At 36.2% G+C, this 23,035-nt stretch overlaps 1 protein-coding gene across 5 annotated transcripts in view; it reads left to right on the forward strand.

Annotated features, from left to right (window-relative positions):
* NRIP1 (nuclear receptor interacting protein 1) overlaps positions 1 to 23,035 on the forward strand; it is a 114,847-nt gene that overhangs the window by 69,215 nt on the left and 22,597 nt on the right. For 3 of the 5 annotated variants that reach the window (XM_061194024.1, XM_061194025.1, XM_061194026.1), the window contains one exon: positions 15,616 to 22,091. The exons of 1 other annotated variant lie outside the window; for it this stretch is intronic. In XM_061194024.1, the coding sequence (XP_061050007.1) occupies positions 15,974 to 19,444 (3,471 nt within the window). In that variant the 5' untranslated portion in view covers positions 15,616 to 15,973 and the 3' untranslated portion in view covers positions 19,445 to 22,091. Of the gene's footprint in view, positions 1 to 6,339; positions 6,417 to 15,615; positions 22,092 to 23,035 lie in introns of those variants that run through there. One more of the 5 variants, XR_009701334.1, reaches the window with a different exon arrangement.

Below are 23,035 nucleotides of genomic sequence, written 5' to 3' on the forward strand. Positions count from 1 at the left end.
CATCTCCCTTAAGATTTTATTACCTCTTATCTGGTTCCTGCTATAGCTCCCTGGCATGGACCCTTACCCTCTTCTAACTAATAGGCATAGTACCTAGGTTGTGTATTAGATTAAGGCATTCCCCCTAAGCTTGCCTGTTTTTCATCCATTCATTCTCAAGGCCTTGCAGGTTGCTCAGGGCTCATCATTTAGGGCTTGGATAACCCTAGTCTGACCCACAGTTGGACATTAATACTTGCATTATTAAGTATTAATAACCCACCCCATCCCACCTCATACACATTTCCCAACATAGGGAATATGGTCTTCACGTCAGTATCAGGAGCCTTTGTAGTTTTGAACGCCAGCAGCATCATGAGTAAGTCAGGTAGAATTAATTTAAGACTTGGGAATTAAAAGATGGAAAGAAGAATTAGAGGAAGTAGACCATTTGAGAGGTTGGGAGGGGTAGAGGAAGGCAGGAAGAAAGAAGGGATGGAGGAAAAAAATACACGTTTCAGGGCTTTAACAGCTCTTGACTATGCCCTTGGCTAGTGGTACTAGAGTCATGAGTTGAAACCAATTGATGGGTTCTGACTCTGAGGTCTTAGGAAGTGCTCTTGAATTTAATAGTCCAGATTTGTTGTCATCTTAGCAAAATTACAAAGTGGAAGAAGTCAGGAAAATGGACAAGGAAATAGGCTACCTGTGTTCTTTCATGGTTCCTTTTTTTCCTTGATTGAGAGGAAGATCAATATTTTGTTTTACTTTTCATGTGAAAAAAAAAAAATGAGTCTTCATTTCTTTACTAGTGGCCATGGTCTAAGTGAATTGTTCATGAATATATACATTCATGTAGATTCAGTAACTTCAGAGTCAATTAAACTGCTTGGCTCATATGAAAATAAAGACTTATGTAAAGTTCTTCAACATCAGTAAGTTTCACACCGCTGCAGGGATAACTTGACAAAAGGACACGTTCAGCCAGATGGCCTGTGCTGGCCTCCTTCCCATCCCTGCAAAAGGTATGTTATTCACTCCCAGGGTAGCTCAGGGAAAGAGCTGCTTATGGAATTAAAACAACCAGTGTCCAATTAACCCCTGTTTTGGTCAGTGTTTCCTACACAGTTTGGATAATTGGCATACTTTAGTTCCATCAAGGGAGGCAGCTGGTTTGTTGGTTAGTTCAGGCCCCTGGGAATAAGAAATCTGAAATTATTTTATCAGCTCTGTCCCTACAAACTCTCAGTGTGACCTTGAACATCTTATTTAGCTCTGTGCCATTGGCTGTCCCCATTTGAAAATCGGAGATATGTGTTGGAGGTAGACCATACATGAGGTAGAGGTACTGTGGGAAAAGAGCGTTGATATGTGCAGAGGTCTTTAAACCACGGATTTAAAGGTGTAGTTTTTCTTACATAGTACTACTGCGGTATCTTAGGGATGCTACAATTGCATAGAACAGAAGCCTACTCAACAAAGCCCAAGTACAGGGAGATTTATTAGAGGCATGTAGCAGGCTCTTCAGGAACCCAGTGACAGGAGTGCATTGCACTTTCTTGAAACTGGAAAACCATTCATCAACTCCTTGCTGTCTCTTCTCTCTCTCTCTCTTCCTTTTTGCCTTCCTCATCTCTGCTTCTCTCTCTGCACCTACTTCGTTCTTTTCTCTCAGCATCCTGACTCCTCTGTATACTAATCTGTGAAATGTGGCCTATTAAAGCAACCCCAAAATGAAGGTTTTCAGTCACTTTGAATTACATATCCCAAGAGAGGAAATGAATTGGTCCAGTTTAGTCACATTCCCAACATGGTCCATTCCCCTGGTTCTTCATGAAGAAAAGTCTAGGGAAGGAAATATGTTAGGTATCTTTTGTACATGAAATGAATGACTCTTTGGTTTAAGTAAACATGTCTTACAAAATTAAAGAATTAATTAGCTAGGTTATTAAATTACCAGATCCAAAGTGTTTTTTTAGTTTTACAGGATATATATAGAATATGTTCAAGCATTTAACAGATAATGTCAGGCATAGAGATACAAATGCCAAAGACAATACCAACTCTCAAGGAGCTTTATGTGGGGTGAAAGTGAAGAAAGTTTTTTTGAGAAAGTCCTCTAGTCTGGAGCTCCGTCCATAGAATAACGTTAATCTAATGCTTAGAAAATGCCAGGCATATTTCATGTAATAGAACATCTTGATGAGGTAGGTACTATTTTGATTCTAATTTTACAGCTAAAGAAACGGAGCCCCAGAATGGATAGGTAACTTGACTAGAGTCACCCACTGACAAATGGCAGAGTGAGGAATCCAAAGACTGTTCTCTTAACCACTGTGCTTTGTGGCCTTTCTAATAAAAACAAGAGACAACAACAGACACAGATTTTAGAGTAGGAAAAGTAATCCAAAGTTCTCCAGGTGCTACAAAATCGTTTGCTTTACCAAATGCTTTCAAATTCACCATTGTTATAGTCTGTGGCAATTTAAACTAATAGGGAAAGCTGGAACTCAGAAGACCCTAAATTAATTTTTTTTAAATAAATTTATTTATTTACTTATTTTTGGCTGCAGGGGCTAGTCTTCATTGTGGCATGCGGGCTTCTCATTGCGGTGGCTTCTCTTGTTGCCGAGCACGGGCTCTAGGCCTGCGGGCTCCAGTAGTTGTGGCGTGTGGGCTCAGTAGTTGTGGCTCACGGGCTCTAGAGCTCAGGCTCAGTAGTTGTGGCGCACGGGCTTAGTTGCTCCGCGGCATGTGGGATCTTCCCAGACCAGGGCTTGAACCCGTGTCCCCTGCGTTGGCAGGCAGATTCTTAACCACTGCACCACCAGGGAAGTCTCCCTAAATTAATTTTGGATGAGCCACTTATTGGCCAATTAACCGATCACTCAATTGCTTGTTTGTTAAAATGCGAATGAAGGTAATATAATATTAACCAACCCCAGGAGAAAAATCAAAGAAAACATATCTTGGCATTTCATTTGAGGAGGAGGTATAGCTTAAAGCACTTGGGGAAAAGCAGGGCTTTTTTAATGTATAGTAAACTCAGTAGGAGTCAACAGCCTGTGGTGGAGAACTCCCAGGAACATTTATACACTACTTTGGCCAGTCAAGAATTTATAAAGAATTGCATCTTTGCAGACTGGCACCCAGCTGCATGTGCCTTCCTTTGTTTGTCCTTTGCTAGACTCCTTCAACAGTGAAATTTAACTATCTTATCTAGACCTTAACAAGGTGATGGACTTAGTCAGTGGAATAATGTTTCTAATGTTTGAAGGATAATTGAAGGATTAGCCTTGTTTTCTGTGGCCCCTCAAAGGACTAATGATCAGAGTAAAGGAGACAGATTATAGCCCAGGGCAGGGAAGAATATCATACTACTGCAGTTGTGCAGATATGGAATGAGTTCTCTGAATAATGGGTAATCCTTGTTGAGTACCTGCTTTGTGCCCAGGCGCTGTGCTGAGCACTATATGAGCATTGTCAGGTTTATTCCTCACAGTGGCTCTGTGAAATAGGTATTGGTTTTTTCACACTTAAAAATAAAACTTTCAAGAGTAGTTAACTTGCCCAAGGTCAAACAGCTGGCAAATGGAAGAGCCAGAAATTGAACCCAGAGCCATCTGATTCCAAAAGACACCACCTTGGAATACAATCCATGGTCACTAGAAGTTTTCAGAAATAAACTAGACGACCAGTGTTAGCAAATAGATTATTAAAGGTGTTTAAGCATTGGATGGGATGATTGATTAGGCAGATGACCTTTCAACTCTCTCCTAACTTTTAAATTGGTCTCATTATGTTTGTAGAATCTATTTGCTGTTAGGAAAATGATAGCTAGTGGTAGAGTCATCATAGGAAAATAGGTTTCTCTTCATAAAAATTAGCTGTTCTGCCATTGTTATACAACTTCCATAAATTTGTATTCCCAGTATTATGGAGGCTAGGATATTTGTCAGTTTACCTTTTAAAACAAGTCATTAGTCCAAGTGAATAAAGTGTCTGCCCTAAAACCCCACAATATTTTATGATAGACAAGGAAGTTTGAATTGATAGTGTGATTACTTTAAAACAAATGCCTAAATAGCTTCTGGAGTATAGTATGATATATTTTGTTTTTAATATATATTAAAGAGTGTCTTATTGTACATTTTAGAAAAATGTGTTTTCAAACTTGTATCCATCTACATCAGAGTTAGATATTTTCTGCACCTACATGACTTCTTAGCCTCCTCAGACCTGAGAAACATCATTTAGGTTTGATACCCTACCATGAAGCAAGTGGGGACCTGAAGCTTACCCCTTCAGTACAGGTCAAAGGAGTGAATTTCCTTGATTTTACATTGCTGCTAACAGCAGCATGCAGATATGGAAGAAGTAGGAAAGGCAGGGCAATGACATGTTGACTCTTCTTGCATCAGTATTCCAGACCTGCTTGGATAATGTTTGTTTTTGTTGAATTGGTTTTTAGATTTTCAGGTATAGGCTTTTAAAAGTAATTTGATCGCTTTCACATATTCTAATTGAATCACTTGATGGCAGGATATTGTTTTTATTTAGCCAGCCACAGTAAAAGCTCATGCTTGAAGCTCTTCAGCAAATACAGGTTCAGATGAAAAAGATCGTCCTAAGAATAGCTTTGGCCAATTTGATTTAATCTTTATTGCACAATTTAAAGGGTTCAAGTTGTTCGGTACATAATTATTATATACTTCAGTGACTGATTTTTCAAATGGACAAAGAGAAATAATTTCTCATTTGTGGTTAATATATGATACAAAGTTAATTCATAAAGGCTTTCTTTCCCCATTTCATTATAACTCTTTTTTAGGAAGAGTTTGATTTGTCTGATTTTAGGGATTAAATCTTTCAATGTGATACTTCATTTCTTAAATACATCTCCATTGTAAGAAAATTTAACCATGAAATATTTTAATGTAAATAGATTTTATTCAACTTCCTGTGGAGTGAGTAGTTTGAGAGAGGAAAATGGTGAAAAGCTTTATGATACCAGAATTTTGAAACATTTGCTCCTTCTTGTCTATGGTCTGTGGGCGTGTTATGTCTTACAAACCTTAGCCAGGAAGACACTGGTTAAAGGAAACTGAATGAATATGATCATTTTTTTATGAACAGATATTAAAGTAAAGACCCTCATAAATATTTAAATCTTGTATTTTTCTAGCAGAATACTAGTCACACATGTTTTCCAAACCCACAGAACTTCCTGCATAGAATAAAATACTTTATTGCTCTTTAATTTTTTAATTTTTTTGGTTAATTTATATTCAGAGGGGGGGATGATGTCTTGAATTTGAAACCAAACATTATAAATACCATTATTACATCGTTTCAAATCTTAAGGTACCTTAGAATTATGGTACACCCCGCGTTTTATAGTCTGAGGCTCTAGGAGTTTGACTTGTTGCATGTCCTACTGGAAATGCTGTCTCTGCCAGGTGCTGGGATGTAAGGTGACAAAGACATAATCCTTGCCCAGAAGGAGTTTACATTCTAGTTGAGGGCCGTGCATAAACAATGCAAAATACAGTCTTGTGATGAGATGATTGAAAGATCTACTGAGTGCTGTGGAGTCCCAGAGATGAGAAACTGTCCTCAGCCTGTATAGTTCAGGTTAGGCTGCCCAAGGAGGAGGGAGGGAGGTATAGCCCTCAGCTGAGACTTACAGAATAGAAAAGATATCTTATTCCTTTAGCTTGATTGTGGGTAAGTGGAGCATCTTTTAATTCTGATATATTTTATCAAATGATGATGATGGTAGGGATTGTGTGGGTGAAGAGGTAGGGAAGGACACTGAGCAGAAGATTCTTTTCTTTTTATTCTACATCACGTTATTTTTCCCACTGTTATGTCTTAAACGCATATCCTCATGTGTAATGACAAGAATTTAAATATAAAACAAATTATTCATTTTATATAAGTGCTACAATTGAAAGTGTGATAACTACCAAAACAATAAAGCAAAATATAAATAGAGGAAATACTGACATAAGAATTTAAGTAATTGATACTGGAGTTGAACAAAGTACTGAACAGAGAGGTGTCAGTATGGTATATATGTGCCAGTCCATGTGTCATCATTCTATCTCCACCAGAATAAAAAGAAAGAGAACAAGAAAAATGATGTATATAATAGAGATTCTCACAAAACTAAAGTATTTCATTTTTTGGTGTTAAAATAATTTTATTAAATAATGCTCATAGTAGATAGTAGTAATTGTTTCTGATGATCTTAATTGCTGAAGTAAAGGTTGTTCTGAAATATTTTTGGTCCAGTAAGTGAAGTCAGGAAGGAACAGACCTATGTGACCTAGACTGTTCTTCCTGCTTCTTCTCCAGCTCGTAGGAGCCTCTTCTAAAGCCTCCTCACTACCCACACTCCAGTCTATGGCTGAGTGTCAGGTGCCACGGCAAGGGCCATGCAGACTGTCCCTGCTCATGGACTGAACGTGCCTGACACCCGGATAGCAGGTCTCAGATTGGCAGCCACTGGCCATAGTTCCTAAGATTATTACTTCAGACGTTTGCTTCTGTGTACTGATGAGCAAGAGAGACGTTGTGGAAAGGTATGGGTGGTAGTTTCACAATCAAAATGAAACCACTTAAAGTAAATAGCCTACTGACAGTGTGCCGGTAGCTTCATCTCCCTAGTTGAAGAACGTATTTTAACACGTTACCTGTTGATGTTAACGTTACCTGTCAATATTTAAAGACATAGAAATTCTCCAGGTACATTGTGCGTATTCTTGTTGTTTTGCTCATTAATCCCCTGGGGGGGGAGCCTGTTAAGTTCATTGACCTCTTTCTTCCCTTTACACATATCACCACTATGTCTCTCTGTCCGTGGATGGTGTCTGTAGCGATACTTCTCTGCCCAGACTGACTAAAACCCTCAATCTAGAAAGCTTTGTGTTCTGGGCCATTATGGGCAAGCGTGGTGTCATAATGTTTTTATTATTTCTGGAAAATCAAGTCAGAGTTCACACAGCAAGGCGGCACTTTCACCCAGGACATATTTCACCCAGAACGTATTTATTCATTGGTAAGTGATTCCTCTAAATAGACTTTAATATAGTATATTTTACAAGGAATTCTGTTTGTTTGAAACTAGACAATATGTCAGTAGATTTTGTGATCAAAGTTTGATGTACAAATGGGTGCCCATTACTGGTAATTTTGATATACCCTTGGTCTGCTTCTGCCTGGTAGAGGAAGTTCCATTTTCAGTGGTATTTAATTTGATAAATTTTTTTTTCCTTTTTCCTTTGTTATTGAGAAACTAGCAGACCTTCTAGGATAGGATAATTCTGGTATTTTCATTCCAGCCTACTTAATTCATCAAAAATAATTTTGCAAAATAAAAAACTGATAATTGAGAACATTTACATGTTCATGTATCATAATTTGCAAGTTATATCAAGTTGCAGCAGGTGATGCTTAATTTAACAAGGAAGGCTTTTATATTATAAATTTACCCCAACAGCATTATGCATTCTTAAAAATAATTTCTTGGTCAGAATGCTTTAGTAAGCACATTCATCATATAACTCTTGGTTTCATAAATGTAATTTAAGATAAATTAAGTATCTTGTTTGAGCAGCTGAAACAAAAGGCATGGTTTTGTTAGATAATTATACTATTCAATAATATACTCCATTAAGAGTCACTTTCATTGCTGCTGTTGATAACCAAAGTTTCTTCGTATATGTATAATTTGGAAATTATCATGGAAGACTATGGACACATTGTAAAGTTTTTCTGGTTGAACCAATTTTTAGCAGTTAGATCTGTGTATTAGGGAAGAAGTGACCCAAGACGTTGAGAAATAGACAGTTTGCATTTTAGCTGGTACAAAGGCTTAGAGGTGTCGGGGAGCGTGGTCGATTCAGGAACCTGTAAGTTAAATCAGTTTCAAAGTTGTCACGTGGCAAGGATCAGTTATAACAAATGAATAAATAAATACCCAAGAATACACACACATATACGTACACACACGTAAAAACTCATGATTCTGAAACATACGTACACTACTCTCCTTTCTTACTCTGTGATCCAGTACAACATTTTTAGTAGAACATACTTTATAACAAAAAGCACATAAAGATCTTGTCTTCAAAGATGGGGAACATTTTTAAAACAGAGTGTACCCCTGTGAGTAAATGCAGAGTGTCTGGTAAGTGTACTAAAAGCCCCAGGATCAATGCCAGCTGTTACATCAGTTCTGTTGGTAATCTTTCTTACTGATCTATGACCTTGACCTTGTGTTTATATTTGTATGTCAAATCTATTTTAGGGCTAGGGAAACTACAGTTGAGTTTAATAGGATTTATGCTCCAGTCTCAAAGGATGTTCATATATATATATATAGATAGATAGATAGATATACATATATATATATATATATATAGATAGATATACATATATATATACACATATATATGTAACGTGTATATATATATATAGATGTAGAGATATGTATATATCTATATATATACACACACATATACACACACATACTATAAACACTCAAACAATTTCAGGAGAAGGAAGCACCATTTTCCATTATATTTCATATTTTGATAGAGATTGGAAATTATTATGCTTTTCAAATCTGATAGAAAGCACCAGTTACTTTGAAGAGCTATTGGAAAAGGTTAGGAGAAGCTCTACCCTGTTAGTTTTATGTTTAAACCCTTTTTTCCACACTTATGTGCCACCAAATAATTTGTTAATAATTATTTTGTGTTTCTTCAGAGAAACTATTGTTTAACTGAAGGCAGTGAACAGACATTAATATTAATGTTGAGTATCACAGGTATTCTTTATCATATAATAATTCTCTTCCTGGATTTTTAAAAATTACACTTAGAATTTAATTTTATTTAAAAATATTCTAGTTTCTGTGTTTTCAAGATAATGCAGCACAGCATCCATGAAGGTGTTCCATTTTGGAGTAGAAATTGTTTGGCAGTTAAGCTCTGTCTCTAGCTCTTTTGATTCTGTGAGCCTTTTTAATTTAAAATCTCTAACTTCATACTCTCAACTTTGATTATAAATTAAGTTTTTATGTAAACTACAGAGGCAGAATAAAATGGATAGTGGACTTACTGAATCTGATTCATAGACATAAGCCTTTTGAGAATAATTCAGAACAAAGAAGCTCTTCTTTTATTTCACTGTATCATTTATAGGGGATACTTGTTTCTGTCTCCAGGATAATGTTTTTTACCTCTCTCATGCATTTGTCTATGTCATCAAGGGTCTTAAATCTTTACTGTTGCATTTTATTCAGTATGTAGTCATTGAGAGATAAGCAAAATTGCTCCAGTTTGAATATAAGCTCATATTTAGCTTTTAAATAAACATCTGTTTGAAATTCTGTGCCCCAGTAAAGAAAGTAGTGAAGATAAACAACTGGGGGATTGAATGGGTAGGGTGTATGGCTATTTCAAAATCATTTCCTTCCCCTAGAATTCACTAAAAAGACGATAGAACATACTGGTCAGGGCTATTTCCACAGCTTTTATGACAGCCTGTCATCTTTCTGGTTAAAATGCTTGTCATTTTTATCAACTACAGTTTGATAAATTACTTAGAATCATAGAAATAAAATTTTAGAGTTGAAGAGGTCCTCAGATACATATGTCCTTCTGTTGAACACTCAAGTCAGTCAAGCACTAACGTCTCCTAGTGAGTCTCTTAATAGGGAAAGTGAGTGACACTATTTTACTCCTGTGGAAGCAGCTGACAGCAAGTTAAAGCTGATGGGCCTGGAAGGTAGGAGCAAATTTGCCCTTGGGCAAAAATATGTAAGTCCCTCAGGTTGCAATGGAGAGCAATCTGGGCAGCTGTTTTACTCACTACAGTGTCAGTAGCTTCTGTTACCAATCTCTGAAGAGTATTTACACCTAAAATGAGAACCCCTGGGACAGGACCAGAAGCTCTTGTGGTCTAATTTTAAATGTGAAGGCCCTCAGTTGAGCAAAATGTTTTCAGGTAAGTATTTTCTTGGCACCCATCAGGTTGAACATCTTTTGATAGATAATGCTACAATGAAAATTATCTTGGAATTTAAATTATATGAAAGGACATATACTAATTCTGATTTATTTTTCAAAAACTTAGAAGTATATTCTAATAAATGAAATACCAGGCCTCCTCCTTTACTATGCCCGTTATTATTCCCAGCTGTAAAATGGCAACAATTGAACATTTCTTTTATTATTTTTCTTAACTTTTTTTCAAAAACTAACTTTTAATTTATAATAGAGGATTCACTATATTCTTCACTTTTCATTGAAGTCCAGGACCATTATCTGAAATTTTACTTTCCTTTATTGTTCTATGACATTAAGTGTTGGGCTTTATATATTCTAACTTTTCATCGGCCCTTGGTTTAGAAAGCTAATCTCATCTATTTGCATAAAATGTTTGGTGTTACATCTTGATAAATTTTTCTTGGGTTTTGTTTTTTTTTTTTTTTTTCCTGTTCAGTTCCTAAAACTTTCTTTCAAAGTCTCACCTTGGAGAACACCAAGAGTTCTCTGAATCATTTACCTGGATTTGTTTTGCTTAAGTAAAAGTTTCAATAATTAGGACTTTTGAATCTTCTTAGTACTTACATATTTTTCTTCTAATGCTTACTGAAACATCTTAATGTTTGTCTTTCCTTTTGCATAAAATTGCATCCCCAAAATACTCTACAGTGAAACTTAGGTAATATTGTCCAATAGGAGTAGCCTCTCAGTTCCTTCTGCATTTTGAGGAACCAGAGCCAAGAATCCAAATGCTCATTAAAGTGGCATTGCAGAAATACCTTTAAATTCAATACTCAAACAGGTGTTACTTGATAATGCAGAAGAAATTGGAGATTTCATGGAAACAATTGGAAGTCGTGAGGTATTCATTAGACATCATTTAAATAGCATACAAAGTGACTTCATAGATGTTTAATCATTGAAATGTGTTTTTAATGGAGAATTTGATTACCAGTGAGATACTGAATCCTTTCCTTAAATACAGCTAGAGAAAGACCTTTCTCATGTATTTTCAACCAAAAGTAGTCCCACATATAAGAATCCTATTAGATGCGTCCTTCATTTATCCAAGTAAAATCTTTTTACTTGGACTTTACCATTTATAAACGTGTTTAAAAATTCAGCGAATTTTCCCTTTGCTTAATAAACCATTTCCAAATAGAAAATGTAAAACAGTGCAATGGAAATATTTTGCTTTAGAGAATCAATATAACACCTAGTTAGGAATTGTTAATATGCAAATTATTTACAACTGTCTTTTATCAATTAAAGCGCTAAGAAAAAAGTTACAGTATATTGAAGTCTTATTTTTCAAGTTCTTTTTTTTAAATGTAGCTTTTTAGAAAAACATACTTTAAATTCAAGCATTTTACTAGATATTTCATTAAACCAGTCTGCGTATTGAAACTTGGATCTTTGCCAAAATCTGTCTATGCATATGGCCAAGACTGCATGAAATTCATTTATGGTTTAGTTTGATTTTATTATTATTTTTTAATAATTCTGTCCTGCCACAACAATAATTCTTTTTGCTGCATGCTAGTGGACCAATAAAATCTCAATTTTATTAAATTTAAAGATATTTTTATGCTTATAAACAATTTTATATTAATAATAGGAAGATTTCATTTATAATTTTAACACTGTAAAATGGTTATACATGAATTTTATTAAATTATCTTGAAATGCATTAACCTTTGGTATACAATCAGGGTTCTTTGAACCCAGTTTTAGTTTGAAGTTGTTTGTTTGGTAGGAAGGATTGTATTATATGACTTTTATTCTTTTTTAATGTTTCAATGAATGTGTTTTCAATAGAAAAAAACATTATATCTTGTTATTACCATGTGTATCCATTGGAACTTTTTATAACTCTAACATACATTATGGAATCTTAGTGATCTTATTTTTCCTGTATCTTTCATCATTTTGCCCTTTTATCATTTTGGAAATTAATTCATCATTTACTTCCAACTGTATGATATAAAGACTAAAATTATGAGCCAAAGGAAGTTAATGAAAGTGCCTAGAAAGATGATACAGTAGTGAAATATGTCATCATTATTGTATCATCTTCAGTTTTTTAATAGCATAGCCTGTTAATACTGTATTATCTTTCAAGAGTGTAAAAAAATGTTTGGAGATTATCTTTGTAGTCTTTCTATTTTGTTTTAAACTTGTAGTAAGTATAGTTGAGAATTCAGTATTTTTAATTTTCCATCCCTAATGTTAAAGAGAAGAAAGTTGGCATAGGAAGATGCTTCAATTAGATGAGTCACTGGATGAATGCGAAGAGACTGATAGTAGCATTCTATACATGATTGATGATGGTGACACTGAGTGTATAAGCAACATCTCGGACTGTTGTCTTCAGATGACAGTATCCAAGATGAATTTTCTCAAACTCAAGGATCAATGAGTGAACAATATAGTTCTTTTTCCCCCCAGCTTAATTGAGATATAATTGACGTATCATATTTTATAAGGTGTGTAATGTGCTGATTTGATATGCACATGATTACCAAAGTGAGGTTAGTTGACATATCCATCACTTCACATAGTTACCATAACAATATAGTCCTAAAGACAAAAAGGAAATACAGTATTTTCCTCTAGTTAGTTGCTTATTAGGAAGGACTTCATTCAGTATTTTGTGACAAGAACCTCGCCTGCCCTATCTTGGTTCTTTTATGATGTTGACACACCCACATTTTTTGAAACAGAAGTGTACAAATACACAGGGCTGGTGTGTAACAAGAGATTGGAAGGAAGTAGATGACATGAAAATGACATAATTCTTTGGATTGATCACTGTAATTGGTATTAATAAATCTAAAAATAAAAAAATATTTTGCAATTCCGTAACAAGGAAGATTTCTGTCCTTCTTTCCTCAGTATAATTTTGAGCTGTCCAAGTTTTCCAAAGTAACACATTTTGAATTATACAAGTACAAGAAGAAGACTCAGAGGTGATGATTAAGCTAGAACCTTTTAGACATGTATTTGAAATCTGGAATTGGTATTTACAGGGTATTTCCAGGTTCATGCATGACAGTAGTTGAGCTATCAGTTCCAAAGTGCCTTGCCCATTTCAGATATGTTATCCTTCAAAACCAGGAAAATATAGAATTAAGAACTGGGTTTGCTATGTGTAAATTCTTATTAAAAATTCTAACAAAGTTGTTTTACATTATCTCTTTATTCTTCTGTAAATTATTCATAAGTTGACCTAAGTAGTGATGAAATGTTCATTGGACCCAGATGGTAAATGGTGATGACTGTTTTTCTTGGTATACTGAGGGTTAAATGAATTCATTAAAATTATAAAGAGCTGATTTTGATTTAGACTGATAATTCCAAAATCAAAATTAAGTCATTTCTTGGTATAATAAATGTTACACTAAATTTTTTGTTAAAACCAGAAAATCTTTTTCTAAAAATTTTATGGAATCCCCCTATAAAAATGACAGCTAAGTTGAAGTAGACATTGTTCAGTCAGCTTTTAATTTATCACTGGGTAGGTTTTATTTTTTTCCCATTCACATATATATATATGTATGTATTTTTAGTGTTCATTAAAGAAATCTTTCTTCATTTTGCCTGTCATGCCTACCAACCTAATGTTTAAAGACAGGCTATTAATGTATTTTAGTTTCTAAACTGAATTTTTCCTTCTAAACCTCATGAGAGTTGCAAAATTTGTGAGACCTTCATTTGAATTTTTTCCAATTTTTTTTCTGCTCCCTCAGTACTTTTACTCCCCCTTTGGTCCTTCTTACCTTCCATAAACCAAATATTTTGGATAATTCTTTTTCCCTTTCCACAGAAATCACTTAACAAGTGTTTGCTGTACAAGTCAAGTCTCTTCCTTATTTTGTTTATGAAGAGAGTATGGAATATTTTTAAATGGACATGTATACAAGCTCTAATATTTAAAATCATTGTTGAAGTTAAAAATAAACCAGTTAGATCCACTGACAAGCTAATGAATCACAGTATTTTGTAAAATATTCCAGTTGTTAAATATATTGCTTGCAAATCTCCAGAAAAGCCTAATTTTTAAATGTGTGTTGACATTTAGGTATTTGTAACTGACTGTACTCAGGTAGTGTTCAACACTTGGCAGCATTCTTAAGTAATATGTATGTAAAATCAAGTAAGCCAACTATATGTCGGTGATTCAAAAATAATGTGGTTGGTTGCCTTTCCACTGAAAGAAAATGAGTCCAGGTTAATACTAGCTTTAAATCAAACGATTTTAACCTTAAAAAGTTTAAAAAAAACAGGTTTCTATGAAAAGCTCTTTTTCTTCTTGTTCATGTAATTGGTGCTGTTTAGAGAATTTTCTTTTCAAATAAATTAATGAAAAATAACCACTTTAACTTAGAATTTTCTGAGAACGATTATTCCTCTTTCCTTCAGATCTATTCTAAATTTGGTTCTTGCCCACTCTTCTACAGGATGATGTGATAGCTTAGTATAAACACATAGTTACACTTTTATGTGTTACAGTACCCACATTTTCTAAACTAAAAATTGGTGCAAGTACCCTAATACATTTTTTTAAATAATGACTTTCATTTTTAAGTCTTTTAAAAAAATTTTTTCAATCACATGTAACATTTTATCTATCCTTATTGATAACAGTGTCACACACAAAGAAATAGCATGGGTAGGGAGGAGGAGTATTTTATTATATATTAGGAACATTCTAGAAACTTAGGGTTATAGATTCACCTGTAACCTGTATTCTGCATCTGCTAGGGATGGACCTCATTTAAAAAAATTCTACATGGAGCACAGGTGTGGGGATTTTAAAACAGATACGTTAAGCCTTTGATAGACCTGAAGGAGCATCTGAAGGATCACTCTTCTGTTTTTAATAAGTCATGGTAAGAACTAGGGGTGAATAAGCTTGTGATGATATGTAAACGTTTGTGAGTATGACCAAGACTGTCACAATTTGCACAGGCCTACAAAAGAATCTTATACTTGTTAGGGCTTCCAATTCTTTGAAAACGGAAATTCTGCAGATTACTTATGGGATGTCTGATGTTTGGGGGATGATATCAGAAGTGAATCCGTTGTGTCGGCCTCAACCTCACATCAAACTCGTTAGATGAGTCCATGTCACGTGGATCTCTTTTCCTTTTTCGATACTTTTCTTGTTCCTTCCTAAGCTCCTCATAATGTAAGGAAGCTCGTTCTAGCCCCTCATAGAGCTGTGGTGCTATAGAAAAGACTTAGCATTCACATCACTTTGCAGAAAGGTGTTTATGAAAATTCAGAAACATGGTGGACTTTCGAAGACAGTTATGTAACATTAAAGTATTTTCTCTTCTCTGATTGGATCATTTTAACAATATGGATTAATCCATAGGATTTCCAGTAGAGATTTCTAATTTAATAGGAATAACAATAACATAAATTACTAAAGAAGTGACTACAATGCATATATATGTATATTGTATATATACACTTAGCAACTGACAAGTGCTGTACTTTTCTGCTTACAGGTATCACAGCATATTTCTAATGCTTCACCTCCTTAACTATTTTTTATTTATTTATTTTATAGAACACTGATATTTGCATTTATTGTGGAACGAAAGGTGAAGAAGGAGAAGCAGTACATTCGCTAAGGATTCTGTCTGCTTGCTGCTGCAGACCTGTGTGTTGAGGAATTCTGCTGCTGCTTCTTGCTTGGGAGTTATCAACTCTGCAGTCAGGCTGCGTTGGGAGTCTGCCTGCCTTTTGTCTCGTCATTGCCAACCAGCAGACCAATCCCGGTCAGAACGGAACAGTACACCTCTGTCTAATTACTATGGAAGGTGAGAAACCGACATTCACTAATTGAAGTTACATCTCACTCACCCACAGAACACCATTCTTCAAAGTGAATAGAAACCAAGCCTTTGTGAACACTTCTGTTGAACATGACTCATGGAGAAGAGCTTGGCTCTGATGTGCACCAGGATTCTATTGTTTTAACTTACCTAGAAGGATTACTAATGCATCAGGCAGCAGAGGGATCAGGTACTGCCATCGACAGAAAGTCTGCTGGCTGTAATGAAGAAGATCAGAACTTTCACATTTCTGGTAATGCATATCCCACCTGTCAAAGTAATGGTCCAGTTCTCAATACACATACATATCAGGGATCTGGCATGCTGCATCTCAAAAAAGCCAGACTCTTGCAGTCTTCTGAGGATTGGAATGCAGCGAAGCGGAAGAGGCTGTCTGATTCCATCGTAAATTTAAACGTAAAGAAGGAAGCTTTGCTGGCTGGCATGGCTGACAGTGTGCCCAAAGGCAAACAGGATAACACGGTACTGGCCTCTTTGCTTCAGTCGTTCAGCTCTAGGCTGCAGACTGTTGCTCTGTCACAACAGATTAGGCAGAGCCTCAAGGAGCAAGGATACGCCCTCAGTCATAACTCTCTAAAAGTGGAGAAAGATTTAAGGTGCTACGGTGTCGCATCAAGTCACTTAAAAACTTTGCTGAAGAAAAGTAAAGCTAAAGATCAGAAGCCTGACACCAGTCTCCCTGACGTAACTAAGAACCTCATCAGAGATAGGTTCGTAGAGTCACCTCATCATGTGGGACAGAGTGGCACAAAGGTCATAAGTGAGCCCTTGTCATGTGCTGCAAGATTACAGGCTGTCGCAAGCATGGTGGAAAAGAGGGCTAGTCCTGCCACTTCACCCAAACCAAGTGTTGCTTGTAGCCAATTAGCATTACTCCTTTCAAGCGAAGCCCATTTACAGCAGTATTCTCGAGAACACGCTTTAAAAACACAAAATGCAAATCAGGCGGCAAGTGAAAGACTTGCTGCTATGGCCAGATTACAAGAAAATGGCCAGAAGGATGTGGGCAGTTTCCAATTCTCTAAAGGAATGTCGAGCCATCTTAATGGTCAGGCAAGAGCATCATCAAACAAACTAATGGCTAGCAAAAGTACAACATTTCAAAATCCGATGGGTATTGTTCCTTCTCCCCCAAAAAATGCAGGCTATAAGAACTCACTGGAAAGAAGCAATGCAAAACAAGCTGCTAATAACAGTTTGCTTTTACATCTTCTTAAAAGCCAGACCACACCTAAGCCGATGAACGGACACAATCAGAGTGAGAAAGGAAGCCTTTTTGAGGAGGGCAGTACACCTACAACGATTGATGAATACTCAGATAACAATCCTAGTTTTACAGATGATAGCAGTGGTGATGAAAGTTCATATTCCAACTGTGTTCCCATAGACTTGTCTTGCAAACACCGAATCGAAAAACCAGAACCTGACCGGCCTGTTTCTCTGGATAACTTAACTCAGTCCTTGCTAAACACTTGGGATCCAAAAGTCCCCGAAGTAGATATCAAAGAAGATCAAGATACCTCAAAGAATTCTAAGCTAAATGCGCACCAGAAAGTAACCCTTCTTCAGTTGCTACTTGGCCATAAGAATGAAGAAAATGTAGAAAGAAACAGCAGCCCTCAGGAACCACACAGTGATGGGACAAAGTTCAGCACACATAATTACACGCGGACTTCTGTCATAGAAAGCCCTAGTACCAGCAGGACTACTCCAGTGAGCACTCCACCATTACTTGCATCCACCAAAGCCGAGTCTCCCATCAACCTTTCCCAACACTCTCTGGTCATCAAATGGAATTCCCCACCGTATGCCTGTGGCCCTCAGTCTGAAAAGCCAGCGAATACCGCATCGAACCACTTGATGGACCTTACAAAAAGCAAAGAATCGCAAGGGGAGAAACCAGTCCAAAATGAAGGCACGCAGAACTCTGCCACTTTCAGTGCCAGTAAACTGTTACAAAATTTAGCGCAATGTGGAATGCAGTCTTCCGTGTCAGGGGAAGAGCAGAGACCCAGTAAACAGCTGCTGAGTGTAAACACAGAGAAACCTACAGGTATGACTGATAGACTAAATAGCCCTCTGCTCTCAAATAAAACAAATGCAGTTGAAGAAAATAAAGCATTTGGCAGTCACGCAACAGGTCCTGAACCAGGACTCTCTGGTTCTGAAATAGAAAATCTGCTTGAAAGGCGCACCGTCCTCCAGTTGCTGCTGGGAAACCCCAACAAAGGGAAGCCCGAAAAGAAAGAGAAGATGCCCTTAAGAGATGAAAGTACTCAGGAACATACAGATAGAGCTTTAAGTGAACAAATACTGATGGTGAAAATAAAATCTGAGCCTTGCGATGACTTGCATACGCATACCACAAATGTGCCCTTGAGCCACGACGCTCAGGGCCCCCCCTTCTTAGGCGTGGCTCCTGCCTTGCCGGGAAGCACAGCTGTCTTACCAGCATCCGAGGACTTCAAATCGGAGCCCGTCTCACCTCAGGATTTTTCTTTCTCTAAGAACGGTCTGCTAAGTCGACTGCTGAGACAAAACCAAGAGAGTCACCTGGCTGATGACCTGGACAGCAGTCACAGAAATAGTGAACTGACACTTCTAGAATCAAAGAATCTTTGCATGGTCCCTAAGAAAAGGAAGCTTCATACTGAGCCGTTAGAAAATCCATTTAAAAAGATGAAAAATAACATAGTCGATGCTGCAAACAGCCACAGTGCCCCGAAGGTGCTGTATGGGTCCTTGCTTAACCAGCAAGAGCTGAAGCTTAGCAGAAACGATCTTGAGTTTAAATATCCTGCCAGTCATGGTTCAGCCAGTGAAAGTGAGCCCAGGAATTGGGCCAGAGAGAGCAAAAGCTTCAACGTCCTGAAACAGCTGCTTCTCTCGGAAAACTGTGTGAGAGATTTGTCTCAGCACAGGAGTAACTCTGTCGTCGACAGTAAAAAAAAAGGACACAGAAACAGTGTGACCAATAGCAAGCCTGAATTCAGCGTTTCTTCTTTAAACGGACTGATGTACAGTGCTGCTCAGCCCAGCAGCTGCATGGGCCACAGGACATTTCCATACCCAGGTGTAGGAAAGCCTCCTGTGAGCCCCCCTTTCCCTGAGCGCTTGGGCTGCGCAGGATCTAGACCAGAACCTGGGCTTGCGAATGGGTGTTCCGTGCCCAGTGAGAAGGGACCCATCAAGTGGGTTATCACAGATGTGGATAAGAGTGAGTATGAGAAAGACTCTCCGAGACTGACCAAAACTAACCCAATACTGTATTACATGCTCCAGAAAGGAGGCAATTCTGTTACCAGTCGAGAAACACAGGACAAGGACATGTGGAGGGAGCCTTCATCTGCTGAAAGTATCTCACAGGTTACAATCAAAGAAGAGCTACTTCCTGCTGCAGACACTAAAGCTTCTTTCTTTAATTTAAGAAGCACTTACAATAGCCATATGGGAAATAACGCCTCTCGCCCACACAGTGCAAATGGAGAAGTTTATGGACTTCTGGGAAACATGCTAACAATAAAAAAGGAATCAGAATAAAATGTACCTGCCATCCATCTTTGGATCTTTTTAAAACTAACTAGTATGAACTTGAGATCTGTATAAATAAGCGCATGATTTGAGAAAAGCATGGTATAAATTGAAACTTTTTCATTTGGAAAAGAATTGGTTACTGTGATGTTTCAATATGCATACTACTTCTTGCTTTACATTAGATGTCATGAGGAAGCTGCTGAACTAGCAATTGGTTGTTTAACACCCTCTTATGCATCAGACAACAACTGTGAGTAGCCCATGAATGATATTCTTTTCTAATCATAAATAATAGGCGTACATTAAAATGTGAATCTCCACCCACAGTGGATTAATGCATTGCTGCCTTTATTAGGGTACTTTATTTTGCTTTTCAGAAGTTAGCCTACATAACACGTTTTTTTAAAGTCCAAATTGTTAAATAATAACTCCTTAAAGGATAATTATTGAATCAAAACACCTAATACTGATTCATTTTTTCAGTTCAAAAACAAATTAGAAAAAAATATGCTTACATTTTTCACTTTTGCTAAAAAAAAAAAAAAAGAAAAACACATTTATTTTTAATTCTTGGAAGGGGTTTTGTGGTTCCTCAATGTGTCTGCCCCACCCCAATCCTTTTCAATATACTATATTTCTTTAAACCTTGTACTACTTAGTAAACATTGATTACAATTGATGGAAGTTTGATAGATCTTTAAAAAAAGGCAGATTTCCATTTTTGTATTTTAACTACTTTACTAAATTAATATTCCTCCTTTTACAGAATTAGGAAAGTTAACATGTATCTTCAGGTGGTTTCCTGAATAGTTGAAATAAGAAGTTGTTTTTAACAAGCAAAATGGCTTTTCTTTGGACAATTTTCACCATCTCTTGTAAAAGCTACTTCTCACCGTTTCTGTGGTACCTGTGAGTCTTATGACCAGGGTTTCTTAAAGTTGGACTCAGACCACCTGCATTAGAATCATCTGGAGCACTTGTTTTAAAATGCAGATTCCTAGGCAGCATCTCAGATCTACAGAACAAGAATCTCTGCTAAGTGGACCTGGGAATCTTCCTTCTGCATCTTAATATACTCCCTAGGTGTTTTCTTCTGCACACTGAAATTTGAATTTTGAAAATTGAAACCATTGCCTATGACTTTTCTCAACACAGGATTGTGAACAAACTATTTGATGCCTATATTTTCCCCAGTACAGTCACACATCAACTCAAAATTTGCAATATTGTACTTCATATATTACTGTTATGTCTTTGGAAATCGGGTTCAGAATACTTTTTATGACAAAAAAAAATCGGGTGGAGGGGACAACTTTCATATTTGGCTCAACATCTCAGGAAAATCTGTGATTATTTGTGTGTTCTAATGAGTAACATCTACTTAATTAGCCTTAGGGATGGAATAACAGGGCCACTTACCAAACTCAGGTGATTCCAGGATGGTTTGGCAACTCCTCCTGAATACATCCTTAACTTCTATTAAAACCATTGTCCTAAGAACAGTGCTGACAAAGATGAAAACATTTATTTCAAACCCAAGAAAGGCACTGAACTCAGATTGACTAAACAAAAAAGTACAAAGGGCACATATACATGACAGATTTGTGCACAGTCACTCCATCGGATCTGTTATTTTAAAATAGTGATTAAAAGTAAACATTGATGTTTTCTTGGAAGAACTTAATGTATTATTGAGCCGCATGGGGTTTCTATCTTGAAACAAGTCCATGCTTTTCAGTTCAGTTTTTACAATCCACAGTTCTTTCACCAGATATTTTTGGTTTTAATTGTGAACTGAGTTAGCAACTGACCTATCAAAAAATTGTTATATAATCGACTATTAATTAGAAGGAAATCTATTTGAAATTGTTCTACTTGAGGTTGTTTCTAAGATTTTTATATTAAAAATGGGCGTTATTTCCTAATATGATCTAAAACCCTAAATGATTATTTTTTTTTTCTCAAAATAATTTGTAAATAGTTACTGGATATATTATAAAATAATAGGAGTGAATATTATGCTACATCATGAAAATTCCACTGGCCAGTGAAGATATTCAGCTCCATCCCATCTTTATTCTGTGACAATCTTATTGTCTACACTGTATAAATAAGCTTTTAAACAAGTCATTTTTTTCTGCCATTGTGAAAGGTCTGGAGCCTTAGAAGTATGCTAGAAAAAATATTGATACTCCCCCCTTGGTTCGGGGAAAATGGGCTTTTACAAGGGGGTGAAATTTAGGTCAGGAAAAAGAACATCAAGGGCCAGCGTTGCTTTTTTTTTGTCTCTTTGGTTGGTCAGTTGTTTTTTTGTTGTTATTACTGTTGTCAACAGTCAAAGAAACGAAGGTATGTCATATATAAATAAACATGACCACCAAGAAAGCTGTTCTGATTTACTAGAGTATCCCCAATTTGAGTTTAGTATGATTTTAAAGAAAAGCGGTGAGAAAGGGCCTACATCCATAAATGCACTTCATTTATGCATATGTAGATACAAGGATGCACATATACACATTTTCAAGGACTATTTTAGATATCTAGACAATTTCTTCCTGATAAAGTCATTTGTGAAAGGGTACTACAGCTCTCATTGACATCAGTAAGGTAGCATTACCTGTTTATTCTCTGCTGCATCTTACAGAAGAGTAAACTGGTGAGAGTATATATTTTATATATATATATATATATATATATATATATATATAATATGTATATATATATATATTGACTTGTTACATGAAGATGTTAAAATTGGTTTTTAAAGGTGATGTAAATAGTGATTTCCTTAATGAAAAATACATATTTTGTATTGTTCTAATACAACAGAAAAGCCTTTTAATCTCTTTGGTTTCTGTATATTCCATGTATAAGTGTAAATATAATCGGACAGGTTTAAAAATTGTGCATGTGTGTATACAGTTGCAAGTCTGGACAAATGTATAGAGTAAGCCTTTTATTTAAGTTGTGATTACCTGCTGCATGAAAAGTGCATGGGGGACCCTGTGCATCTGTGCATTTGGCAAAATGTCTTAAGCAGTCGGATCAGATATTCATCCCAACATAACAGTATTCCATTTCTGGACATGACTTCCGTGGTTTAAGCTTTGTGAAAGAATGTGCTTTGAATCCAAGGGTCTTAAAACTTTTTAAATCAAGTCAACCACTTTTCAACATAAAGAACTCACACAACTACTTTCATGAATTTTTTAATCCCATTGGAAACATAATAATATACCAGGAGTATTCCAGTGTACTGGAATACAGGCACATTACCATTCATGGTATGAATTCTGGGGTTTACAAAACCAATTTTGATGCGATATGCTCAGTAATATAATTTGTCATTTTTATTAGAAATTTAATTTCTTCATGTGATGTCATGAAACTGTACATACTGCAGTGTGAATTTTTTGTTTTGTTTTTTAATCTTTTAGTGTTTAATTCCTGCAGTGAATTTGAATAAATGAGGGAAAAAAAGCATTGTCTCTGGTTTGAAATGATTGTTATTTTCTGGGCTGTCTCTGATTTTCAGGTTTTCCATAAACATAAAAGTCTCTGGTCATGAAAATAACAAGTCTTCAAGAATGCTTTGCC

This window comes from Eubalaena glacialis, chromosome 6 (assembly GCF_028564815.1).
Source record: "Eubalaena glacialis isolate mEubGla1 chromosome 6, mEubGla1.1.hap2.+ XY, whole genome shotgun sequence".
NCBI classification, from domain to species: Eukaryota; Metazoa; Chordata; class Mammalia; order Artiodactyla; family Balaenidae; genus Eubalaena; species Eubalaena glacialis.